The 27406-nt window shown below is 40.3% G+C and overlaps 1 protein-coding gene across 4 annotated transcripts; it reads right to left on the reverse strand.

Annotated features, from left to right (window-relative positions):
• Positions 1-831: 831 nt before the first annotated feature.
• LOC137276978 (aquaporin-9-like) lies at positions 832-26695 on the reverse strand. Of its 4 annotated transcripts, none has more exons than XM_067808634.1 (7): positions 26603-26695; positions 10420-10546; positions 8327-8464; positions 7531-7649; positions 6670-6887; positions 5304-5503; positions 832-2600 (listed from the first exon to the last, which is right to left on the reverse strand). In XM_067808634.1, exons 2-7 carry the CDS (start codon positions 10460-10462, stop codon positions 2566-2568), a joined length of 753 nt encoding a protein of 250 aa, XP_067664735.1. In that variant the 5' UTR covers positions 10463-10546; positions 26603-26695; the 3' UTR covers positions 832-2565. The 4 variants fall into 4 exon arrangements, with proteins under 4 accessions (XP_067664735.1, XP_067664734.1, XP_067664732.1 ...); XM_067808633.1 differs by having other exon boundaries at positions 5300-5503; positions 26603-26683; XM_067808631.1 differs by lacking the exon at positions 26603-26695 and adding an exon at positions 21723-21916 and having other exon boundaries at positions 5300-5503.
• Between the last annotated feature and the right edge of the window lie 711 nt (positions 26696-27406).

Genomic DNA, 27406 nt, shown 5'->3' on the forward strand with positions numbered 1-27406 from the left:
AATATTGCTGAGTGCGGCGTAAAACAACAAACCAACTAATCAGTGGTTTATCTGCCTCGGAACCTGGAAGTTTGAATAGAGCGAGTGCTGCGTTTAGCAGTCAGGTAAGACAACCGTTTTTTAAACAATTGTATTTATAACTTAAGTTATGAATTACTTTCTCCATTGTTATTTGACCACGTACAAACAGTTTTTGGAAACCAGCAGCCGAGCCTCACCATTCCATCCATTTAGTTGCTGCTTGTTAAACATAGTGTTTGTTTGGAATGACGAATCTGAGTTTCTTGCTTCCAATAGTTGTTTGTTGGGGAGCTATTGCAGCTATTGAGCTATTTTCAATATGCAGAGTTCCGTCCCCTGTAACAACAGAATCCTAGTATGGTTCTGGGCGCGAAACCTTCTTCGTCCTGATTGTTTCTAGGTTTGTCAGCACCATGCACATGCTCGTCGGTAGTACAGGGTATCAAAACGTTTCAAGCCCACACACTTCTGATATGTGGATGATAAAAATGACCGCATGATATTTAGAAACGGTTTAGATCATTCACATAAACATAGTATTGACATGCACATGTCGCTATCTAATCAGATATTGAAACGGCAGAAATGAGTCAACTTAAGTACAGGGCAGTCACAATTTTGTATGGCCTCGAGGGCGACCGGGAAAGCGCATGGAAGAGCAAGTGACAGCATTTCGAGGACTGAATGGGCTACTCGTAATGCTGTTAATAGCTTTTCGATGTACTTCGCGGGTGGCCTTCGGGGACAAAAAGTTCTATACTTTAACCTAGGATTAAATTGACATCCTTTGTACAGAAAAAATCACAACCATTGAATCCTGTACGATAATTTATTTTTACAAAACGAACAGGTAATATAGCAACACAAATACGACATATCTTGACTACTAGCCATGGTGTTATGGGTCCGTGTAAAGGCGTTTAACACACATCTGCAGTGGAGGACATACCAAGAGAAATGTACGAACACTGTGTGCTCTGGATGAACAAAAGACAAGGATCATAGCGAATCATACACTCATAATAACAAACATATTTAATCCAAAGATATTGTTAACTAATAAAATACAGTGGATACACATACATACATGTGTACAATGAAATCTCGAAAACTGATCGCTCGATTAATCAAACGAGATGATGTAAATATGAAATATCAGTAAACCAGAATACCCAATTTTGACCATCCTCAGAATCCCCCACCCCCATTAAATCTGGTGTTAATGGCAAAAGCTACAGTAATTGAACACTGAATGTTTCGATGACGGGATAGGTCAGATACGACACCAGTCATATTTAATTCCATATTATTTTGATTGTCCAAGCACAGGTCCAAACTGGTTTCAGTATGTAACTGATATTTTCCACGTAAGATCTTATAACCTGTAGTACATTCATGGTACATAAACATAAAACACAATAGTTTTAACATTTGAAAGTTTAGGTTCTATGGTAAGAAACATGAAATAGTTTCGTGAACTCCAGAGATTCTTGATACACTTGTGCAACAGTTGGATGCTCCTAAAAGGCACATTCTGTTGATGAAAACTGGCGCTAGAAGAACACTACAAACCCTTGGTGTTGCTGTTTGTCTAATTCTGGTGGAGATTGTCCTCACATATAACATCTAACATACACTTGCAGCAAAAATATAGTGCTATATTACTGTATATTCCTTTCATAACTAACTACGCATGTTGAGGAACGCAAAAACGCAGGTTACCATTCTATAAATGCACTCAGCGACTATACTTTCTACCATAAATAAATAGCACTGTATCACCAGGAGGCTTCACCGTTAAGAGGTAGTATCACAGGTTGACGTCCGTCACTGAAAGATGCAACGATTCAATTGATGCATCAAGACACCCAGTGCCTCGATAAGGATATCATGTCGTGACGTCACGTTTTGATCTAAACCGATACCTGTATACATGGTACTGAATTTTGAAATGCACTATGTGTTACGGAAGGATGAAACGATTATCGATACATAGAAACATTGAGTGCTTCGATAAAGATAATGTTACATCGCGATGTGATATTTTGATTTAAACCAATACCTGAAAACATGATATGGTACGAAATTTTGATACATACTACTCTGTTATTGAAGGATGTAACAATTATCGATAAATCGCTGCATTAGAATACTCAATGCTTATAAGGATAATCATATCGTGATGTCACGTTTTGATCTAAACCGACACCTGTAAACATGATATGGTACGAAAGTTTAACAAGCACTAGTTTGTGACGTTGGATACAAGAGTTTCAATAAAAGGCAACTTCCAGTTTAAATGACCTAAATCTACTGAATACATCAACTAAATTCGTTTGGGATTCGGTTGTCTCCTTGGTTTATGAATAGATAGACTTCTTGACATCCGAAGAGTCATGATTTCATCGATTGTCATATCGAAGGTTTTCGATAACGATTCCATTATCCTTGATCTTGAATATCGTCACAGTTTTCGATCGATACCAGTCTGTTACAGGTGTGTGGGCATGGCGTGATTCTTCTTCTTGTTTCATGTTCCCGTCACTATAGTCTCGTTTGATTCGTTCGTGACGTTTGATCTGAAAGATTAAGAAGACTCATTACGATCACGGTATATCGCTGAACGGAAGTCGTAGTCGGAACGATGTTTCGGTTAAGTTGAAACATCTTGCATGGAATCTGATATTTTAAATATCAAGGATTAGTTCATGAACATTGTGTGATTCGAAACATTGTTAGTGTATTTGAAAACTGTGACCAGTGCATACGTTTAGCTTAGTGATTAAAGCATTAGCTCGTTATGCCGAAACAAAGGTTCGAATCTTCAGCACATGGGTTTACTATCTGAAGCATGTTTCTGATGTCCTGCGTCGTGATTCTGCCGGAATATTACCACAACTTCTCACCTAGCATCTTCCTCATTCAGTCACTCGTGGAAAAAATAGAGTGTTATATTCGTTTTCAATGTCGTTTGTTATCATGGAACATTGACAAATATATGATAATGTCTTCAGGATATAATTCCCGTTGACAGTCAGTGAGTGACTATGTTCTACGTCGCTTTTATCAATATTCCAACAATATCACACATTGCACCCATGTGAGGAATCGAACATGGGTCTTTGGTGTGACGAGAGAACGCATTAACCAATAGGCTATCCCGGCGCCCTACATATTCACTAGAGCAGGCCCCCACCAACCCATGTCTGCCGTACAGGGGGTTCTAAATAGATCGATTGGTCTAGTTACCTGACTTGCTGAATTATATTGATTGAGTGTCAAAAACGTTTACGTTGCTCATACTATCAGTCAGCGGTTTTCACACGCTTGAACATGTGGGTTAGAGATGGGCTTAACCCATGTTTGCAGACTTATGGGATCTAGTGGTCAGGCTCGCTGATTTGGTTGACATATGTCATCGGTTCCCAACTACGCTGGTTGATGCACTAAGTGTTGATCACTGGATTGTATGGTTCAGACTCGATTATTTACAGACCCCTCCACACAATTGGACTATTGCTCAGTGCGGCGTAAAACAACAAACCAACTGCAGCTAACCAGTGAGTAATGCGGTTGGTGCGTGTAACAGACACATAATATAGCTAATACCGAACAGTATTTATCAACTGAAGATAGGGGTCACTTTCTCTATTATTATGACAATCAATCGACGGAGTTACATATTTCTGTTTCATATACTATAGTTTTGCTGCATACACTCTGATAAATGCAGTGTCAACTACCAAAACAGGAGGGAACACACACTGAAAAATAAAATCAAGTTTGGAAATGAAAACTTTCCCGATAAGAAAAAACTCTACAGAAAACTGTCAACCTCAAAGACTGACAGCATATAATATGCATTTATTTTTCTCCAATTTTAAAGCCCAATCTTACTTCAAGGAGAAATGAAAGATCAAAAGCATTCATGTCTGATTCAAATTACTGCACCGCGACATGCACTGATTTGTAATGTTTGTTTCATGAAAGGGTTTTCTTGTGTTGACAGCAGTTTGATTCACAGCGTTTTTTGAGAATATTTTCAGACAGTGTGAAAAATATTTCCATGTCCGCCTGAAGCCTTTTTGTGCACCCACAGGACAGGTAATTGACATGCGCGTTTCCTTTATTTTATCTTAGGACACAGTTTTCAGTTAACACTAACTACGAGAGTGGAAGAAATAGAAAACAAAATATGAAAGGATAGCGGGATAGGAAAAAGCATCCACTGTCAAGAGTAATGTATTGACAGTGTTATTGAAAAAATGCCTTGGTGGCATGTTGATATTTCTGTCGAATGTGCAGTGTCCTCTGTCAAAACGCGGTTAGCATTGCGCTTAACACCAAGGAAAACCTCACACATTCATTTATTTCATACCTTGAACTGAAATTCACCGAAAGTGTGTCCATTTGTATCCACATGTGAACGATGCCTTGTTAAACAGTTCAAAACCAAGAATTTGCTATATTAAGAAGGAACACAATAATGAATACCCTATACTTTGGCCCACCTACAGTTGCAACCGTCATCTGTAGCACAAACAACACCGACGACGATGGCGTTGACATGAGCGAGTTAGATTGCAACTAAATTCGACATGAGACGCCGCCGTACATGATGTAGAGCCATGTGCCGTTTTGAAGAACGTGAGTATTTCTGCTGTTCCTCGTGCCGTTACCCACCCTCCTTTTAACACACATAACAAAATGATACTTTCTTCAACAACTCTTTCCAGTAGTGGGTATAGCAGTAGATATCGTTGGATACAGGGTATTCATTGCCAGATACGGGTAAGGGGTTGACTCCTTATCATCATGCGGGAAGTGCACGTAATGCAGAAGACGCGAGTTCGATTCCCTCAGTGGACACAGTACGTGTCTGATATTGCTGGAAAACTTATTATTTCATAAAAGCGGAGTATCACTAAACTCACTCACTCACTCACTCACTCACTCACTCAATGCGATATACCGCGTTGAGATTTACCCAAATATCCTAGATTTTGAGTTCTTTTGTATTTTGTTTGACGACAAATGAACTTTACTTTTAGTTTCGCATTTGTATTCAATCAGGAATTGGTGGCAGAAGATATGGAATTAGCTTTAATATTTACCTGCTGAAATGGTAAGACGTACCCTTACGATATTTGAAATCATAGCGAAAGAAGTACTCCTCCATACAGCTGTAGGCAGGAGAACAAAGAGGCTGAAGCAGCAAGAGGCTGAAGCATCAAGAACTGGATGAAGCTGCAAGCCAAGGATATTCAGGGCCATTTACCTACCACCGGTGAATCCCTCATTAACGTAACCTTCTAACGCCGTCTCATTATTTTTGACGTCATTTTGCTTGACGTCGACAGTGGCATCCTCCTCCTCCTCATCTGGGAAGTGCATCTCTATAAAGAAGTAGTAAATGACCCACGACGTGAAGGACCCAATCATTGGGCCCACGATCGGCACCCAGAACCAGTAGTTTCGGAACCTGGTGGAAAAAAGGAATAATTATATTAACATGTGAAAACGCACAATGTTTTAGAATATTTTATGACAGAATATTTATATATATATTTTTTTACAATTGAAACTTCAATCGGCCAAGGGCCACATTGATTACGAACGTCCCAGATCCGTATCCTGTATGTGTCGGCAGCTGGAGATAGGCTAATCGAATTCTGTGTGAACTTCACTCATCAATACCGACGTTTATCAAAATCATTATACAATCCCGTGAAGATAGAATAACTTAAATGCGCAGTAGGCACCTGTTCGTTGTCGAGTTACGCACTTGGATTAAGTTACAGCAACTGAAGTTCACAACAACTTTATCGTCAATTTTATCAGGAAATGGGATTATCTATCATAACTAGAACAGGTATGAAACAGGGACGACACCCAGTCACAAATCATCCCGTGACTATCGTGTAATAAACACCTTGTTTATTTTACTCAGGTGTTGTGTTGTGTGTGGGTTGGTATAGTCATACCTCTTGCCAAGCGAGCTAATTCCCCGAACTCGCGACTGAATAATTAGTTTGTGCTGAGAATATTAGCTCGGTGAAGCTATATCGCGAACACCTGGTGTCACCACTGATATTCTTTCTTCCGTTCGTATCATATTAAAAGTTATTTTTACGTTTACGCCCAGTGGAATGTTTCGGGGGCTAATGGAGACAGGTTATTCTCTCGCGGTGATGTTGTTTAAAGCCGCATACTCATCACACTCCAACTATTGCAGACCAGCTGTAAATAATTTGTACGTTGCACGCTACAGCAGGGAACGTTCAATGCTTTTTCTTTCACCTCCTTCCTGTTCACTACCTGGCATGCTATGAAAAAGGATACCCCGTAAAGCACTCGTAAATGAACCAAATTTGTGTTACGACAGAGTCAACGATATTGCTGCTTACTAACAACTCCTTGTTAACATTGAGTTTGACCAAAGGCCCGTGTTGAATGTCCCACATAGGTTTAATGCGAGAAGACCATTTCTGATACCCCGCCGTGATATTGCTGGAATATTGCTGAAAGCGGCGTAAAATTCACTCACTCACTACAACAGGAAGAACACATTACAATACACGTATAGTGAGCACGGATGTTACTAGCTCCATTATGTAAAACGTACACATGTAGTTAATGAATACGTACGTAAACGGTTCTGTACCCCAGCCGGCTATAGCTGTAAATATTCTCGGACCAAGATCTCTTGCCGGGTTAATGGCGTATCCACAATTGAGGGCGAAGCATGTTCCTATGGCAAAAACAATGGACCCGAGCGCCACAGGAACGAAACCTTTATGAGGTAGCATGTTGTTTTTGTCTGTTATTGCCAGGATACACCCGACTAGGATGAAGGTGCCAAATACCTGCAACAAACAGTGAACAGGTAAGGCGGTTTAAACATCGCTTGAAACAATTTCCAAATCATTTGTGAACATTCTCTGGAATGAAGGGCCAGAAAGACGTTGGTCGTTAACATGGTGACGAGGCAAAGGATCTGAGCTTCGAAAGAATGTCGACCCGATCCTGGCAGCTCTGCAGAAGAAGTTGGTTCTTTTTGTTTGTTGCATTTTGCAATATGCCGCTCTGTGCTGACGGCTTTTATGATCATTGTCGTTATATAACCGCGTCATTATCAGCCAATAAACTGACTGATATGAGTATTCACGACTTCAGTCAAGTCATCGATCCTGACCCCCAATTTGTTTCCTCTCAAACCCGTCACGGTTTTTTAGCGACGTAATCTGGCTCGTCCAAAGTGGTTTGCCATTCGCAGATAAAAGAACTATAAAATATGTAAATTGGAAGGTTCTTCTTGTGATTTCTTGATATTACTTTTCGTCAGTAGATAACTCAATTGATTTTATCTGTCTTTAGGACAGTTTTTATCCATCTGTGTTACACTTGCAACTTTAAAGCATTTTTAATTATTTGTTTCTGTTTGGCTCTCTCATTGACCTGTAGCAACTTACAGGTTTGGAGAGAGTAAATTAAAAATAGTTAGCTCACTTGATCAAAGAGGCAGCTGGCGGTAGACACATAAGCCTGGGGATATGTTGCGAATATTCCTGCCGTTGCATTTACGCCGGTGGTGTATCGGATGCCGCCATCGTAGTGGTTGATAGCATCTGGAGATTAAAGCAATCCTGACTACACTATGACTGTAAATCATTGTAGTCGTTACAAAACTATCGGGTATTTTGCAGTGGACCCCGAGTTTGCAGTGATTTGTAGTGGAACCAAATTGTGCAATGATTTGCTGTCCCCAAAGTTTGCAGTGTTTTACAATGGCCCAAACATCTGTAGCGATCTGCAGTCGGCCCAAAGTTTGCAGTAATTTGCAGTATTCTCAAAATTTTCAGTGTTTTGATGTGGCTCCAAGGTTTGCAGCTACTTGCGGGGATTTGCAGCTGCCTAAAGTGTTTTACAGCGTATCCCATGTGTGCAGTAATTTGCAATGATTTCATACGGCTTTCGTATGTTTGTTGTTGGCCAAATCCATTTCACTTGTGCAGTAATTTAGGATTTCATAATTATGGCCAGCCTCTTTAATCCAAGTAATATTTGTTCGGTCAGCACCAGATGTAAATAATACCATACGTAGTCATCCAAGATGAAGCTGCATGCCTTGATGCGGTATAAATACCATTCTAAGCTCATCTCACATTTGAGTTACACTTGGAACTCACATGCGAACCGTTATCGTAACTCGTAAAACATGTTTTCCATGAAAATTGACTCTGTGTACTTAAATGAACTCTATAAAATTCATCCACAGCTCATATATTTTGAGACGACAGTTTACCACGATAAAGTCCATACTGAACAGCAGCCGCGAAGAAAGCTCCACATAGGTTAGCTATCGTGTAGAAGGGCCACTTGTACCACGGCACGATGCCCCTCAAACACAGGCCAAGTGTCACAGCGGGGTTTAAAGACCCTCCTGAAGAACAAGAAAACAAGACATAATTTACAATGCGTGCCTTTAATGTTTCTAATAAGTAAGTGTTAAATTATGGCACCAAGAAAGCATCGTATATTTCGAATTAAATATTAAGTTCCTGTGTTCTAGCACTGCAGTATCACACACATCACTCAATATCACAGAACATTGTCTTGTGTAAGTGTCAAGGTAACAAGAACAAGGGTCCGGTTAATCACTCATCAGATAGTATGTGACTTGGTGCACTTTATGTTAACATGTGTTGAATGACCAATTACGTCATGGCATGGACGCAAACAATGACAGTCAGACACTGAGAATCCGTATATATCAAGCGTTTATATTAATAATGGAAAAACTATCGTGTGGTATCCACGTATCCACGTGCACTGGGAAGTGGTGTGTTTTTTTTAGATTCATACTAGATTTAGACAGAATGATCTAGAAAGTGCTGCCAGGAGCTGATTCCAGAATCATCTGCCCTTATGTGTGATGGGAATTTTTTTTGTTTCCTATGTATGTAAGGCGTTAACCCTTGCATCCCATCTCACAAAACATGTGGACTTTTCTTCAATTGAATTGCTGTAAGCTAGGAGGCAAATAGTAAAATCACTGTCTTTATTGCTATTCTCACTGTGTTATCTTACATTTGTTTTGTAATACCTTTGATTTTGTACCGCCAGTCTACGTTGAACTGCCTTACTAATGTCTTTGCACTGATTTGGAAATTACAGCATATACTGAACAGCAAAAGAAACGCAATTTTCGGCAAATGAGTCTAATAAATTTAAGCATTCATGTTTATGTCTCCTATTTAAAAGCTTGACAGAAAGCAGAGTTGCGTTTCTTTTGCTGCTCAGTATATTTGTTTCAGGCATGGTTCTTTCACGGGATGTGTCCAGTTAAAGCTTCAGTCACAGGCTGTGAATAGTACTCTTGTAGAGCTTAACAAAACGCTGTCCCTTCATGCAAAATGTGTGAGTGGTGATGTATTCCAGTAGTTCAGTCTTTTGGTGAGCACTTGGAATTTTCATAGATTCGCGTAATTCTCATCAATATCTTGCGTTTGTTGCCAAATGGAATCGGTTTCCGGAAGTGAATGAGTGAATGAGTATGGTTTTACGCTGCTTTGGGCAATATTCCAGCAATATCACCAGAAATGGCCTCACACAATATATCTATATGGGGAATCGGACCCGGGCCATCGATGAGATATGCATACACCTTATCCACTATGCTACCCCACCACCCCGGTTTCCGGAAGATCATCGAGACTGAGTATTACCAGGTGAATATTCGTAATGTTCCTAATGCTCGCGAATATTCAGTTAGAAAACATAATTAATAAGAGACTGGTTTAGGTCACACAGCTTGTCATTCACTATGACTAATACGCGTCACACATAACACAACGTTGCAGTATGCATCCTGGGAATGCCAATGGGCAATAACACATTTCACAAGGGGAATCGAATAACGACGAACAGATGATCATAATGGCCATGGCAATCGATGGCTGTTTGGATGTTAAATACCTCGCATTGCTCTAGATCTGTGCATCGCAGCGTCCCTTGGGTGCCTCAGACTGTCTACAGACCTACTCTTCGTGGTTCGACTCCCTAAAGGTGTTTCTAGGTTCGTCAATGCCATGGAGCTCGTGGATTTCAAAATGGCATGCGTCTATGACATGTTACGTTTCCTCACACATTACGCTGAAATAATGTGCAATGCGGCGTTGAATTCAACTCTTTCACCGGGTGCTCGTTAACCACCTGTCGCAGTTCACATACCAATATGACATAACGACTGCCGTACATATATTCACGATCACAATTACTTGACTTGTTCTGCAGCTGTAGGTCCCATTTAACACAAAAGGCAACCGTGTTCTGGCGAAATGGTGCTGATAACGACGTGTACCTCATTACTCACCCTCTGAAAGCATTTCCACCTACCTGACACCCCTCCTGACCAGTAGATTCCAAGTGTGAGCCCCATGCCTCCAGCAAAGTTGACGGTAAGGAAACTACTGAACTCTTTACGACTGAGGACATACTGTGCTCCTGAGGCGACGCAAAATGTCTGCAACAAGAACCATGGGTGCATCGTTTTTATTCATTCGCAGTGCATTAATGGACATATTTATATCTCTGTCACGCCGAAAGCCAGGGTTCGATTCCCCACATAGGTATAATGTGTGAAGCCCATGCCTAAAATCCTCCGCCATGATATTGCTGGAATATTGCTAAAAGCGGCGTAAAAGTCAACTCAACTTACTGACTCACTCACTAGATCTATGCCGCTATTGTGGGGCGTTAGGACGTGCCATATGCTAAACCAAAGCGCAGTTTGAAAATGCATAATCAACTCGAAAGGGATTCGAACCTGTACAACAGTAGTATCGAGATTGTCATACCTAATACTTAGGACGACTTGATATGATTTTCTCGACAGTTTACAGCCATGCAATAGTTACCCATCTCAGTATTTGTTGATTGGATCGAACGGAAATGTAGAGAGCATGTATTCACAAAACGTAACATCTTTATATATATCACTCTTGCTTGACAACGGTATATGAATCCGTAGCGAAACGTCGCATCATATACTATATAAGAAGTCGTTATCCATAAAACATCTTACTTTCTCATTACTCACCGTACTTCTGAAATGGCCATCAAAAAATCATATCTATATACACACAATGAACTTTCTATGAAACATATTAAAAATATACCAGTCCTCATACATAACTTAACAGGTCTTCATACATTCCGACGACGTCAAGGAAGAGGAAAAGAACAATCCGAATTGAATTATACTTATAAAAGGACAGGGTTATGTCTTGCCTCGGGTAGAGTGGTGTTAAAGTGTTATCTAAACTGCTGATAAAACAAATCTACGGTAAAGGAAAATTAATAGATTTGTTTGTTACAGTTACAACCATTATCAAAACGCCATTCAATTTAGGCTGACAACATTGCCAAATTTAGGTCACTCAACACAACAATAACGACCGTATCATACACATCACCATCCAATGACTGTCATTTTGTTTTCATTTCAGTCTCATCAAAACGTGGGCGCATATTTTTGCTGTGGTTTATATTGAATGTGTCACTAATATGTCAAGTCGTGAAGTGATGTAAAACAACTCACTCACTCACTTAATAATGTACTTTATAGCCGTTTTAAGGTTGTAATGACATTGAACTTAAATTGTTTCGGTATCAGATAGAAGAAGGGAGCTGTATCAAGTAATCTGTACTTCATAGCCGTTTTAAGGTTGTAATGACATTGAACTTAAAATGTTTCGCTATCAGATAGAAGAAGGGGGCTGTATCAAGTAATCTGTACATCACAGCCGTTTTAAGGTTGCAATGTTCCCTATCACACAGAAGAAGGAAGTTGTATTAAGCAAGCGGCGTCTTAATGCAGTTTCACATTAATCTGACATCTTGAAGAAGAAATAACAAAACAGCAACAGCTGTGTCCGCATCAATATGCACACGCCAACATGGTATTATTGACGAAACATTCTCAGTGGCGCTGTCTTATCTCGCAACAGCTACACTCTGTGTGTGTACAAGATGCGATCCTTTAGACCTCCGTAACATAATGGCATCTAAATAGGATACGGAAGAGAAATCGGTGCTAGGAGTTGATCAGGGTCATCATCTGTTAGATGATGAGTAGGTGATTTATCACTGTTATCTGTTGTGTTTCCGATGCATGTCTTGCCCACCTGTTGATGGCAAACACGCACCGTCTAATTAGAGAGATGCGGCCTCCGCGCTACTCGAAACACTCCATTAACGTGTAACCCTATCATATTTGCAAACGTATCTTCCAGTATTGAAAGCGTGTGATTTTTTTGGAAATGAACCAAATGAAGAAAAATGTAATGATAACACAGATGACAGGTGATCAATGATATATTTATGCTCTTGAGCTAACAACATGGTGTGTTTCAAGAAACAGAAAGTTGTGAACAATTGCATTAATTAATTTTGCATTCCTTGAATTTCTTAACGTCAAAGAACCCTAAATATGAATATGAACATTTGCAAAATACCTCAGGTATAATATATATGATAATGAAATAAACACGTCAAACTTCGTGATGAATGAGTGCGGAAGCAATTGAATATACCCATAAGTACGATTTCCTATTTCGTAAAACGCATCATACTATATTATTAAATTAAGCTCAAGGGCATACAGATGCCATACATCACCTGCCATCACAAGTCTTGACAACCTCAAGTTATATTATACTCACGGAAACTAACAAGGGAACATATGAAACTACATGTGTTTCTCCACAAGGTATGTAGTGCACTGTGAGTGAAACTTCGGGAATAAATAAAGTAACACTTGTACTTTAACATGTCCCCTTATTTGTTTCTATGAGTATATCATATATGAGATAATTATTGGTGCGATAACCAATCCGATATATGATTTAGTATCATGTTCGGATAAACATGCAAATGGGCCCATATGGCCTATTCATGCTACCACGCATCAACTGCTATACAGAGTTTTCCTTATGCACGGTTGATTGTAAACAAACTTGGTTTTATATTTATTCCGATCTACAGAGCGAGTTCACTCAGTTATCGTGTTCATGTGCAGTTCATGACTTACCTCAGAAATTGAAATATGTCTTGATCTTTGAGTTTTATAAAAGTGTAGAATAGTACGGCTGATATGGTTAACTATTTAGTTAGTCGCGGTCACGTGTTGTATATATTTATAAAGAACTACTATTATTACGAACTAAAATTATTCCTACGAGTTCATCATATCCGTAGTTAACTACGCCAGGAGCAAAATGTCTTTTGCGAACCTTCACTATTTGTAATAAATAGTTGTCATTTCTAATATTTATTTATCAAATATACGAAAGCACATCTGTCCTATTATCTAAATGTCTTGAAATATTCCTTAATTAAAAACGACATGAAGCGACTCACACAACGTTCTTACACCAGTCTGTGACAAAGAAAAATCTACACTGCATTCTTGTAATTGGATTGGTAGAAACATAGGTATGTTGAAGGGAGGCGCAGCCGTTAAAAGATAACATTTGACCAAGGGTCACTCAGAGTAGAAGATAACAGGCGTTAAATATAGAAAGCTCTTGCTGTATATACATTTCAGATAACACACCGGCACGTATCTCAGGGTTTATAGCAACTATCGCCATCCACGTTAAATAACTGTGACATAAAAAATAAATGATTTAATTACTTTTTTATGATGTCATATTGCCATTGCCCAGAAAAAATTACAAAACACCTGTCATTCAAAACACTACCGTGTTTTCAATCACCTAAGTGCACACAATAATGCATTATCAATACATTCTTCAGATTTCCTCTGTTGCTGCCAATTTGGAGGACTGCGTATTGGCTGCGTATCGTGATTCAGGTAGCTGCATTGCGATACGTATTGCGATGTACTGGGAACGTACATTATTGACAGTGATATGACACGAATTGGACATGTCAATCCTATTTTCTTCAATTTAAGTCCCTAAATATATATGTTATGGTTCTGATAACAGCAATCTAAAAATTCTATTTTCTAGTTCTATACAGTATTTTCTCTTTTTTGATAAGATATAGCATTTCAGTACAGCGTGCAGTTTTGTCATGATAGAATAACGAAGGAAAACATTAATTAAGGCCTGTGTAGATTTTAATTTATACCTTAAACGATGTTCGAGTGAGAACATAAAATAATGAGAGTACGTGAGTTTGTCATATTTACGCTGCTTTTAGCAATATTCCAGCGGTATCACTACCCTGGACACCAGAAATTGGTCATATTATGCATTTGGAGAATCGAACCCGTGACGAGCGAACGCTTCAACCACCAGGCTATCCCACCGCTCCCTGACGATCTATGAGACCACACGGCAAGTGTAACACTAACTGATGACCAGTTTTGATGATGATACTTCTTACCGGCTCTATGCCATTAGCTGAATGATGATTATAGTCATGGTGATGATCATAATCACGAAAGAGAAGAAAACTGACAACGACAACGACGACGACGACGACGATGATGATGAACGCCCCTGTACCACACAAGTCAGCCAGGTCATCAACTGACAATCAATCAAATATTATGGATGTGCTTAAGAGTGGGCGGGTTGACTATCATTCAACGAGTTGGCGTAGCGTGTATAAGTGGTTTGAAGTAGTTAAACAGGAATGAAGCACGCCAAATGAGCGTGATCAAATATTTACGTTGATAAGACCGACACCTTTGTTTTGCTTAATCCATACGCATAATAAGAAAACTCGAACCCACATTATTGTAGGGACCACTGCTGCCTAAGATGAAGGGTTCGAATCCGACAATGGAATGAATTCCGTGTCTGCATGATTGAGCGATGTTACGCCGTATTAAACAATATTCCACCCATATGTCGGCATTCTGTAAATAATCGAGCCTGGACCAGAAACTCCAGTGATCAACAACATGAGCATCGATCTGTGCAAGTGGGAACCGATGGCATGTGTCAACCAAGTCAGCCAGCATAACCACCCGATCCCTTTAGTCTCCTCTTCCGACAAGCATGAGACACTGAAGATCAGATCTTCCCTTGTAGTGTTTTTATATCAAAGTTTGTTAACAAGGTATCCCTGCTTGTGAGGTCGACTAGTAAACGTCGCACCCTCTTTCATCATTTAGGGTTACAGACCCGTATCAAGATTACATAACACGAATGAATGAATGAATGAATGAATGAATGAATGAATTTGTTTATGGATGGATGGATGGATGGGTATTTTAAACTTTATCTGTATTTTACCTTTAATCACTGTTGCCAAACTCGGCTGAATGTTCTACATTTACCTTCTTGATTAATGAATCATTTCTCCCATCTGTGACCTTAAGGTGACGTTTCTTGTCAAGTAGTGAAATACATGTCATAATATCAACCTGACACGCAACCATTCATAAGCCAGGCCGTTTCTGGTGATAAACATTTATTTAGCACGACAACACGATCTGTCAATGATCTATTAATCAGCTTGAAGCATTGACCATGAACCATTGCGGTTTCTTTATGGAGATGTAAGTGTGTCAGAACACGAAGCCTGGTATATACTGAAACTGGGGAGAGTGGAGATTATATCACGATCCTGCCTTGCCAAATCCACAAAACAAAGATGAAACAAAGTCGCATCACTATTCAACTTTCGGGGTGAGAACTACAGGTCTGATAGCACCGTTTGTTGGTTGATGTGAAGTGTATTCTGGCAGTTTGGCATTGTAACTAGGATTAGGCATCAAGATGTTGAAATGCTTCACACAGCACTGTTAAGATCTATCTTTACACTGTAGTGCTTGTTGGGCAATAATAGTTACGGAATAATTTTGTTCTCCATGCACAATATTGTCCCCAGTCGGTTGCTGTACCGGGGTCAAACTGGAAAGGCATCTGAAAGGTTTCATATGATATGATAGTGGGACGACATCATCGTAGTTTCAGGGCCGGGTTTAAAGTGGGAAGGCATCTAGAAGGTTTCATGACGGGTTCACAGTGGGACGACATCATCGTAGTTTCAGGGCCGGGTTTAAAGTTGGAAGGCGTCTAGAAGGTTTCATATGATATGATAGTGGGACGACATCATCGTAGTTTCAGGGCCGGGTTTAAAGTGGGAAGGCATCTAGAAGGTTTCATGACGGGTTCACAGTGGGACGACATCATCGTAGTTTCAGGGCCGGGTTTAAAGTGGGAAGGCATCTAGAAGGTTTCATGACGGGTTCACAGTGGGACGACATCATCGTAGTTTCAGGGCCGGGTTTAAAGTTGGAAGGCATCTAGAACGTTTCATATGATATGATAGTGGGACGACATCATCGTAGTTTCAGGGCCGGGTTTAAAGTGGGAAGGCATCTAGAAGGTTTCATGACGGGTTCACAGTGGGACGACATCATCGTAGTTTCAGGGCCGGGTTCAAAGTTGGAAGGCATCTAGAACGTTTCATATGATATGATAGTGGGACGACATCATCGTAGTTTCAGGGCCGGGTTTAAAGTGGGAAGGCATCTAGAAGGTTTCATGACGTGTTCACAGTGGGACGACATCATCGTAGTTTCAGGGCCGGGTTCAAAGTTGGAAGGCATCTAGAACATTTCATATGATATGATAGTGGGACGACATCATCGTAGTTTCAGGGCCGGGTTTAAAGTGGGAAGGCATCTAGAAGGTTTCATGACGGGTTCACAGTGGGACGACATCATCGTAGTTTCAGGGCCGGGTTTAAAGTGGGAAGGCATCTAGAAGGTTTCATGACGGGTTCACAGTGGGACGACATCATCGTAGTTTCAGGGCCGGGTTCAAAGTTGGAAGGCATCTAGAACGTTTCATATGATATGATAGTGGGACGACATCATCGTAGTTTCAGGGCCGGGTTTAAAGTGGGAAGGCATCTAGAAGGTTTCATGACGGGTTCACAGTGGGACGACATCATCGTAGTTTCAGGGCCGGGTTCAAAGTTGGAAGGCATCTAGAACGTTTCATATGATATGATAGTGGGACGACATCATCGTAGTTTCAGGGCCGGGTTTAAAGTGGGAAGGCATCTAGAAGGTTTCATGACGGGTTCACAGTGGGACGACATCATCGTAGTTTCAGGGCCGGGTTCAAAGTTGGAAGGCATCTAGAACGTTTCATATGATATGATAGTGGGACGACATCATCGTAGTTTCAGGGCCGGGTTCAAAGTGGGAAGGCATCTAGAAGGTTTCATGACGGGTTCACAGTGGGACGACATCATCGTAGTTTCAGGGCCGGGTTCAAAGTTGGAAGGCATCTAGAAGGTTTCATGACGGGTTCACAGTGGGAAGACATCCGAGAGATTTCAGTATGGAGTTCGAAGTGGGAAGGCATCTAGAAGGTTTCATGACGTGTTCACAGTGGGAAGACATCCGAGAGATTTCAGTATGGAGTTCGAAGTGGGAAGGCATCTAGAAAGTTTCAAGACGGGTTCACAGTGGGAAGGCATCCGAGAGATTTCAGTATGGAGTTCGAAGTGGGAAGGCATCTACGTGGTTTCAGGGCCAGATTTAAATTGGGAAGGCATGATCTAAAAGATGTTTCAGGGACGGATTCGAATTGGGATGGCATACGGGAAGCCGGGTTCAAATTGGGAAGGCATGATCTAAAAGATGTTTCAGGGACGGATTCGAATTGGGATGGCATACGGGAAGCCGGGTTCAAATTGGGAAGGTATATGAGAGGTTTCAGAACCTGGTTCGAAGTGAAAAGTAGTCTAGGTGTTAGGACCGGTTTCAGGTTAAGAGCGAGTATGTTTTTACACCGCTGTTAGCTATATTCCAGCACTATCACACTGGGGGACACCAGAAATGGGCTTCATACATTGTACCCAAGTGGGGAATCGAACCCGGGTCTTCTGTGCGACGAGCGAGCGCTCTATCCACTGCACTACCCCACCGCCCCTTCAGAGAAAGAACGTTTCTTGAAAATTTCCATGAGTTTACATGTTGTGTTGTTTTAGAAAAATCAATTTATCTAGATATAGCTTCAGCATTTGTTTCTGTCATTTTGATATATGTATCCACTATTGTGTTTGTATGTGTGGGAAGACAAAATTCAATAAACGGGTCTTAAATCTAGAATAATATTCTACGTATTCATTCATTCATAATATTTTGACGTTATTCCGATTGTTCCGCCTTGTATCCACAGAAACATTGCTCGTTTTTTAACGATTTCAATCAGCCATAAATCACTTCTCACTTTTGACTTCTTATAGAGATGGAGAGATTGGGCTTGTACTGCGCCGCTTTGTACTCTGTCATTGGTTTGGGAATACCTCGGCTTGAGCTAAATGTGGAATTCCATGCTATTCAATGCAGATTAAGGACCTCACTTACAGGACACGAAGGAGTAAATTTGAGCTTATGACAGACTGTATGATAATCGCAACGAACTCTGGATCTACATAAAATTACCGTCAGATCTTCCGTCTGTAAAGGGACAGACGATGAATAAACGAAACACAGTGGTGCCATTAGTTGACAATTTAGTTAAAAATCATCCCTTAATCACAGATCTGTGGGGCAGACACGCCGACACCGCACGAGTTCAGTGCGCTCTAATGCATCCACTATCATCTTATCTACACACGTTTCCACCCTCAGTTCTTTTATCGTCGTTAGATCTACCCTCTAAAGTATCCATAGTATCTTAGCTACCCTTCAATAAACTCAGAATTACAGACAAATTAGCAGACACCCATGAAGATACGCAGGCTTGGTGAACGTGGTCTTGGCCACTAACGTGTTCCTCGGATTTCGTTAAGAAAACCATCATGCGATCCTCTAAGCGATTGCCTTGGAATGTATTACTAAACAGAACAAAGCATTAAAATGTCAAATGTAATCTAAAGACGAGTATGCAGCGACTCACAAATCAGCACCACGAGCGTGTCATTGAAAGATTTAATGCTGGACAATGTGTTGCAGAAGTGGAGCGAAACGTGTACACAGTATGACGACAACAGACGGGCACTATAGCAGATCGCCTGAAGCCAGGGGCACGATGTTTGATGTTACACCAAGATGACGTTCAGTCAGAATAACATCATCCATCAGAGTTATGGCTGCAACCTTCAATAGTAGACAGTTGTTCAGATGGCATGTCAGCACAGACCATCAAGAACCGACAGGTAGCCAAATGTTCTCTTTGCGACGTGTCTTCGGACATTTCAGATCCAGAGGCAGTAGAACAAGACAGTCACGAACTGATGACACGGTAGCTGTGTTGTTTGTGTGGGAAGGAGAAACGTCACAAACACCGTTGTGTTTGGGGTGGGGTGGCGCAATAGCTTGGGTGAACATTTTGGACCAAAAGTCGCTCCCAGTTGATTGTCGTCCAGGGTAATCGTACTGTTATACAGTTAGGTCCATCCTCTAATGTACCCACCATCAGCTTGTCTACAGTGGTTGTGGTAACTCCCTATCGTATCAAACCATCAACTCGCTTACAGATGTTTGCTTCACACTTTGAAGTGCCCACTTACATCCTATCTCGTCTTGATGTTAACATTCCACTGTATCCCATCACTCTATCAACATTCCTCATGTACTTCCTGTACTATATTCACCCACAGCTTGTCTACAGTCTGTGCTGCCCACCATCTAATTTACCCACCATCAAATAGTCACGAATCTGTATGGTCAACCCTACAATGTACTCAAAAGCCCCTTCCCCTGATGTGATCACCATTAACTTGTCTACAGTCTTTATGGTCCACCCTGTGATGTACACACCATCAACATGTCTACTGCCTTTATGGTCCACCCTGTGATGTACACACCATCAACATGTCTGATGCCATCATGATCCACCTTCTGATGTACCACCATCAACATGCCTTCTGCCTGTATGGTGTACCTTGCGATGTACCCACCATCAACATGCCTTCTGCCTGTATGGTGTACCTTGCGATGTACACACCATCAACATGCCTTCTGCCTGTATGGTGTACCTTGCGATGTACACACCATCAACATGCCTTCTGCCTGTATGGTGTACCTTGCGATGTACACACCATCAACATGCCTTCTGCCTGTATGGTGTACCTTGCGATGTACCCACCATCAACATGTCTACTGCCTGTATGGTCCACCCTGTGATGTACCCACAACCAACATGTCTACTGCCTACTATGAACTGGTCTATTGTGGGTAAGACTGGCGTGTAATGTACCCACTTTCGTCTACTGAACCACTCTCTAGGCACACGCACTGGCAAGACACATGATGACGACACTATGCGGCTGACAAGGTTACCTTTGACGTATCTCAATAGAAAATGTGTTATCTGTCATTATTTTAATTTAGGTTTTGATCAACCATTATCTTTCAAGTTAAAGCTATCTGTCACAGTCCAATATTGATGCTAGAACAATACATTACAATAACGTCAACAACAACAGAAAAACAACAGCAACAACTCCTACTACTACTACTAGTATTACTACAAAAGCAACAACTACTACGTCTACTACTACTATAACAACTGCAGCAACAACTACTACTTCGAGTATAACAACTATATTACAATAACAACTACAAAGACAATTACTACTTCCAGTACTACTGCTGCTGCTGCTACTACTATAACTACTTCTACTACTACTACTACTACTACTACTACTTCTGATACTACTACAATAGCTTGGTACTACTGCTACAGCTATTGTATGACATCCTATTTAACACCAGTAAGTTGGGCACTTCAAGAGAACTTTCAAGTTGTTTGCGAAACAATTATGGCTTTTATTTAAGAAATAACTTCCGTAAAACAATATGTAACTTGCCTGATGTATATTGCACCTATCACATCGTTTTCATATAGTTTTGTTATGTGATATAAATGTAAATATTATTTATGTACCTCTTATGCTGTAGTTTGTAGCCTGAGTGAATTAAGTTCAGATCTATTCAGTTTGTTATAGTGTGAGATAACAGCCACAGACTGTCACAACCATCGTCATCAGCGATATAGGTACATGTCACGCACATTCCTAGCTCTCATCGTAGTCTGAAAGTATAAGGCAGGTCAGCACGGCGTCTTTGCGTGCACAGAAAGACGTCCGTAATGTCTTTCGGTCATGTAATGTCATGCTCACTAGTAACACGCCAATCCTGTTCTGTCGGTCGTATTACATGGCTAAATTACAGAAACATATACAGCACAATGTAGCGAACACCTAGCATTAATTTTTTTCATAAACACATCATGAATGTTTACACCATTTACCTGTATTCTCGCCATGACGTGATATGACACGTTGTCATGCGAGATTTGAATAACCGCATCTGCTTGACGATCATTTCAATCAGAAAAAAGGTTTAAGGTATCCACAAGAATTTATGTCCGAACACTTTACCCAAGCTATACAAACAACAGTTTGTGGAGACGGTACTATAGCACAAAGTATAAAAAATGTGTAAAAGAGTAGAAAGCAGTAAGTGGATATTATACGTAGAAGAAAATAGTATCTAAAACAGTATGGAGAGTTCTTTTTTCAGGTAAATGTACAAAAAGTTAAGGAAACTGCCAAGACTGCCAAGAGTTTTTTTTATTGCTGAAATATAACGATGATTACAAAGTACTAATATAGTGTACGTACGTTTTAATGTCACATACAAAGTCGCTGTAGTCTAAATAACTGTGAAAATATTAAATCATACTCACCACAAGTATAAATGTTCCCCAAAATTCCGCAAAGATTTGCCGAGCAAGTAAATTTTCAAGTCTAAGCTTATTCTTAATTGCCTTTAATCCCATTTCAAAGGTTACACCTCCGAGCCAAGTCTACACTCTCACTAGCTGTATCAACAGCGTGTCTTACGACAGAACAGTTGACAGTTCTCCAATCACACGAGACTAGGGGCAACCGTCAGGCGCTCTGAAACGGGTGACCTGAAAACCTGATAAAGCAGCTTGCAAGTGGAACACGAGGCGAGGTGGCTCTTGTGCTGGTCATCGCTGGTATCTGTGTCCACACCAGGTGGTCAGGTGTCTCGGTTACTGGCCGATTACAACATGGGAAGGAATTTACTGCGTTGAATTCAGTGTTATTGTTTGGGCCAAACGAAAGAAGTTCGACTGGTATTGGTTAGGCGGTGACCGATTAATTTCATTGATAACATTATCGCTTGATGATTTGTGTCATGATACAGTCTACATGCCTTCCTTCAAGGACGGAGAACTAATTAATTGACACCATATCTTGCTTTAAAGATGGGGAACGTATACTTTTTTCTTGTTTTTCTGTCTTTTTTTTCATTCACTTCAGTTGGGTACAAACATAAATTTTCCGAGCCTTTCCGGGAACATATATTAAATTGATGCAATGCCTTCCGTCAAATACAGCGAACGTATAATTAACTGACACTGTCAAGTATAATTAATCGATACCCTACCTTTCTTCAAGGACAGAACGTATAAACAATTGATACCATACCTTTCCTCAAGGACAGAGAACATGCAATCATTTGATAAAATACCTTTCCTCAAGGACGGGAAACGTACAATTAATTGATACCCTACCTTTCTTTCAGGACAGAGAACGTATAAGTAATTGAATTGATACGATTTCTTTCTTCAAGGAAGGAGAACATACAATTGATAACACACCTTTTCTCAAAGACGGGGAAAGTATAATCAATTGATACCCTACATTTTTTAAGGACAGAGAACGTATAAGTAATTGATACCACACATTTCTTCAAGGATAGAGAACATATAACTGACTGATACCCAGATAAACGCCAGAGAGACAGATAGCAGTTGACAAAGGACAGAGGGCAGTTGACAGAGGACGGATAGCAGTTGACAGAGGACGGGGGCAGTGGACAATGGACAATGGGAGGATAGAAACAGGACAGAGGACAAAAGACAAACTGGATCTTGGGGACAGACGGATTTGTTGCTACGTGGACGCCAAGAAATATATTTACCATAAAACGTCAACTCCAGACATTTACCAGTCTCGATTTAAGCTAAACGGATTCCACCGTGTTGTAAATACAAAACAGCTGTGAAAGTTATGTGAGTGAATCCTTATAAATCAGCAATGGCTTAGGTTTGGGGGCAAAAGGTAAAACCTGTCCAGCACTACCGGCAGGGCCTGTCACTCTAAGTGCATGACGACATGTGTGTCTGTTGCCTGAGACCGCACAACATTACATGTATATCGCCCATGCGACATAGGCGTGTAAAGAAACTCGTCAGTCAAGCGATGGACAAGAACGTCACTGTTGAAAGTTAAACCGACCTATACAGATGTATACAGTTATTCACATGTTAGAACCTTTGTTGAATGTTAACTTGACCAGATAAATGTTTACTTTAAGCGTTTAACGCCATGCATCAGCCATTTCTAGATTTGAAAGTGCTCCCTCTCAGGAAGACCAAGATGGGGTCATGCTAAGCTACCTCGTAAAATGCATTGGGAGCAATGCTATATAATATACAATTCCCCTTTTTATGATTACGTTCGTAAGGGGTAGTCTGTATCTTAAACACCAAAGACCGTTTTCATTGTCACTACACAACGCATGTGTTTGTTTTTTTTATCAATTTGCAAGTTTGATTTAAAAATCAGGTACAGATTCAAAATCGACTAATCGACATGTATTATGTTAAATCCACAATCAAGATGGAAGTTGATAAATGTCTTGAAGTGTATTACTCAATCGATGGCGTCACCTCTGTGTTGTACAATCGATCACTTTCTTGTCACTAACTTGTGTTTGTGCATTAATATGAGACAAGGTTGTATCTCGACGACGTTGATATATCGCCATACGAACGAGAGCAAACCTTCATTTTACAAGAGGATTAGGATTGAAAGGAAATAAAAAGACAACTATCTCAGAAACACTTTAGATATGTTTATCTTGCACTTTTTCGACAGCTGCTCATTTTGTTGACTGCGTTGGGTAACTGTTTTTCTTGCACAATGAAGCCATTTCTATATTTGCATAAACCTGTGTCTCATAATCTGCATTGCTTTCCGTTTCGCTGATATTTTAAAAGACGTCTGGTGAATTTATGTATATCACGTCCACTTATTTACATGTTAACTTAACTTTGTACTGTCTAAGTTCATGCTAAACCTTGCCCTGACGCGTAGTTTAAATGTTTGAATTAAGTTATATACATTCACGACACAAAGATACAAAATGAACTAAACAAAGGTGAAATAGGAATAACTTGGCCACTTAAGAATTTTTTATTCAACGAAACATGTTTTCCGTATTAGTTGATTTTCACACATCCGGTTCAGAACTGGTCTTCAGCAACCCATGCTTGTGAAAGGCGACAAACGGGGTCGAGTGGTCAGACTCGCTGACTTGGTTGACACATTGTATCCCAATTGTGTATATTGCTGAAATAATGCTGAGTGCGGCGTTAACCAACCAACCAACCAACCAACCAACCAACCAACCAACCAACTGACCATTGAACAATGAGCATGGTGTGATACACTTTGGCGTACATGTATATGTCGAACTCAGAGGGACCAACAATCAGAGTTCGTTATAACCGTGGTTGGTTATATATCTCGACTAAAATATATAGCAAATGTACGGGACCAAACATGAGTTCGTTAATCCTCATGTTCATTATAAGCGTGTTTTATATGAACGTCGCTAACCGATATACTCGATATCATAACAGGTGGTATAAACCTTTGAATATCGGAACATAAAAGTGTGACTGTGTGACTGTGTGTAACTGTGTGTGACTGTGTGTGACTGTGTGTGTATGTGTGTGTGTGTATGTGTACGGTACGATTAATGTATGATATATACTGAACAGCGAAAGAAACGCAATTTTCGAAAAACGAAATGTCATAACAGTAAGCGTTCATGTTTATGTCTTCTATAAAAAAACTTGGCAAAAATCAGACTAGCGTTTGTTTTTCTGTTCGGTAAATGTTTGACTTAATCTTCGCACAACATTTAACGACTTAGGACATATTTCTATACGAAAATATCATTGTTAATCGTGAGAAGTTTGTATTATATTAAGGTGCCACAAGTACATCGGTTTATTGATCTGAGCACGCTATAAAAAACGGTCGACACTATATCATGGGACAACAAATAAAATATTGATCTATTCACTCTCGATTCGTCTCTTTCAGGCTGATATAATAAAAATGATGACATATAGTTCATAGCTAAATCAATAACCTGTTTACGACATACAACTCAAGTCAAGGAAATGTTAGCCTGAGTGCCATTGTGAGATTGTTTCAATTTAATCCACCCATCCATATTTTTTGTTAAATACCAAAAAGTTATATGACTCTAACAACTTCTTTACTGAATGGGTACGGTGGGGTAGGCTAGCGATTAAAGCGTTCGCTTGTCACGCCGACGAGTCCCCTCATGGGTACAATGTGTGAAGACTATTTCATGTGTCCCCAGCCCTGGTATTGCTGAAATATTGCTTAAAGCTGCGCAACGCCATACTCACCCATTCTTTACTGAATGAGCACACCCCTGGGCGTGTTCAAATGGCTTACTCAAATTGACAACATAACATGCAGTTAATACATATATACAGATACTGTGAGGAGGTTGAACAATAAAGTGTGATAACAGTTTGATATCGACGTGATAAGGGAGGTGGGTGAATGAATGCTTTGTTTTCGCTGCTAACAGCATGTAGACAGGCGCGTAGCAAGACAGTTTGTTCGTGCAACTCCGATAAGGTGAAACGTTTCCTATTTATATTTTTGTAACAAAACACCACGTATAAGCCAGAGCATTTTTGTAGAATTGTAGCGCTACGCACCATATATATATAGCGCTATATATATATATATATATAGCGCTATATATATATATATATATATATATATATATATATATATATATATATATATATATATGTGTGTGTGTGTGTGTGTGTGTGTGTGTGTGTGTGTGTGTGTGTGTGTGTGTGTGTGTGTGTGTGTGTGTGTGTGTATATGTATATGTATATGTACATCATGACCGCACAGTGGAAAAGAACCGTTGACGAGTGAATATAATCATACCCTGACACGGCAACAGGCCATACATGCAAAATACATATTTCTTGCTGCTCCTCTTTAGTTTAGTCGTTTAGTTACTTAGTTACTCCTTGGGTGTCAGGTTATAACGGTAATGCCATATACTGAAGCTTGAGTAAGTGGGTGAATTTAGTCTCACGCCGCTTCCAGAAACATCATGGAATGGGCTTCGCATATTGTGTCCATGTGGAGGGTCGAACCTGGATCTTGACGGCCTGACGAGTGAACGCTTTAACCACACGGTTACCCCACTTCTTATATAGAAGGTTGGACAAGTCCCTTTACTGTAGTAAATGGAAATAATATATACTACGAAAGAATGGGATGTTGCGATACTTTTTTCCATGTGTATAGAATTAATGATGACCTGTGACCTTTCAGCGTCTGAATAAAACTTAATCTCATCCACAGTATTAAGTATAGTCAGATTTAACGACGATGTCAAGGGTGACAATGGCTAATGTTAACGCCACTGAAGATGGCATATTACTGATGTACTTACAACATATTCGTCTACACTTGTCAGGCTTGCTCCACATATGAGATCCTTGTCGTCGCTACTGGACTATTTTGTCTTAACCTAGTCATTCACTTTACACATCAACGTTGCTATCAAGTTCAGATAACGTGGGGTGTTTCAGACAGTAAGAGCTCTAAAACGGTGGACCCGAGGAGAGATTTCTGTTGAATAATTAAAAATACAATACTATGATAATATCATAATGTTAGAGACTACCGATTAAAGATTACCAAAGGGTATCGGGTCATTGACACGTTCTTACTTTACCACCAACACATATGGCTTTTTAAATAAAAGCCAAGGAATGAAGTCAGTTACTTTAGTGTTACGCCGCTTTTAGAAATATTCCAGCAATATCACGGCGGGGTCACCGGAAATGGGCTTTACACATTGTAGCCATGTGCGAATCGACCCCGTGTCTTCCGCGTGACTAGCTAACGTTTTAACCACAAACTTACCCCACCGCCCTAGGCAAGAATTGAGTCAGTAAATTTCTGATACATCGACCTCCTGTTCACTTCTGTCATCGGTCGTTTTACAAGATGAACGTAAATCAGCGAACGTGGGATTGTAAACGTTGATCTGAGCGCAAATTGTAATAAGTAAATAAATAGTGTAAACAACCGGGTCAAACCGGACAAACTGGCGAGTGATACAATGAACATAGCTTCAGGCTGTAGGAGTGCGATGACACACCACTAGCCAAACTCATCGACTTTGATTACCTGCTACACTGTAGTGGTGTCTGGTTTGGAGGTGCAGAGAGTTCAAGGTCAGCTGCCAGCG

This window comes from Haliotis asinina, chromosome 3 (assembly GCF_037392515.1).
Source record: "Haliotis asinina isolate JCU_RB_2024 chromosome 3, JCU_Hal_asi_v2, whole genome shotgun sequence".
In the NCBI taxonomy this organism is placed as follows: Eukaryota; Metazoa; Mollusca; class Gastropoda; order Lepetellida; family Haliotidae; genus Haliotis; species Haliotis asinina.

Coding starts and splice junctions, on each gene's coding strand:
- LOC137276978 (XM_067808631.1), bottom strand. CDS start 21,815: ATGGGATTAAAGGCAATTAAGAATAAGCTTAGACTTGAAAATTTACTT. Junction 6,888..7,530: donor CCAGCTGCCTCTTTGATCAA/GTGAGCTAACTA, acceptor TGTTTGTTGCAG/GTATTTGGCACCTTCATCCT. Junction 2,601..5,299: donor GAGGGATTCACCGGTGGTAG/GTAAATGGCCCT, acceptor TTAATCTTTCAG/ATCAAACGTCACGAACGAAT.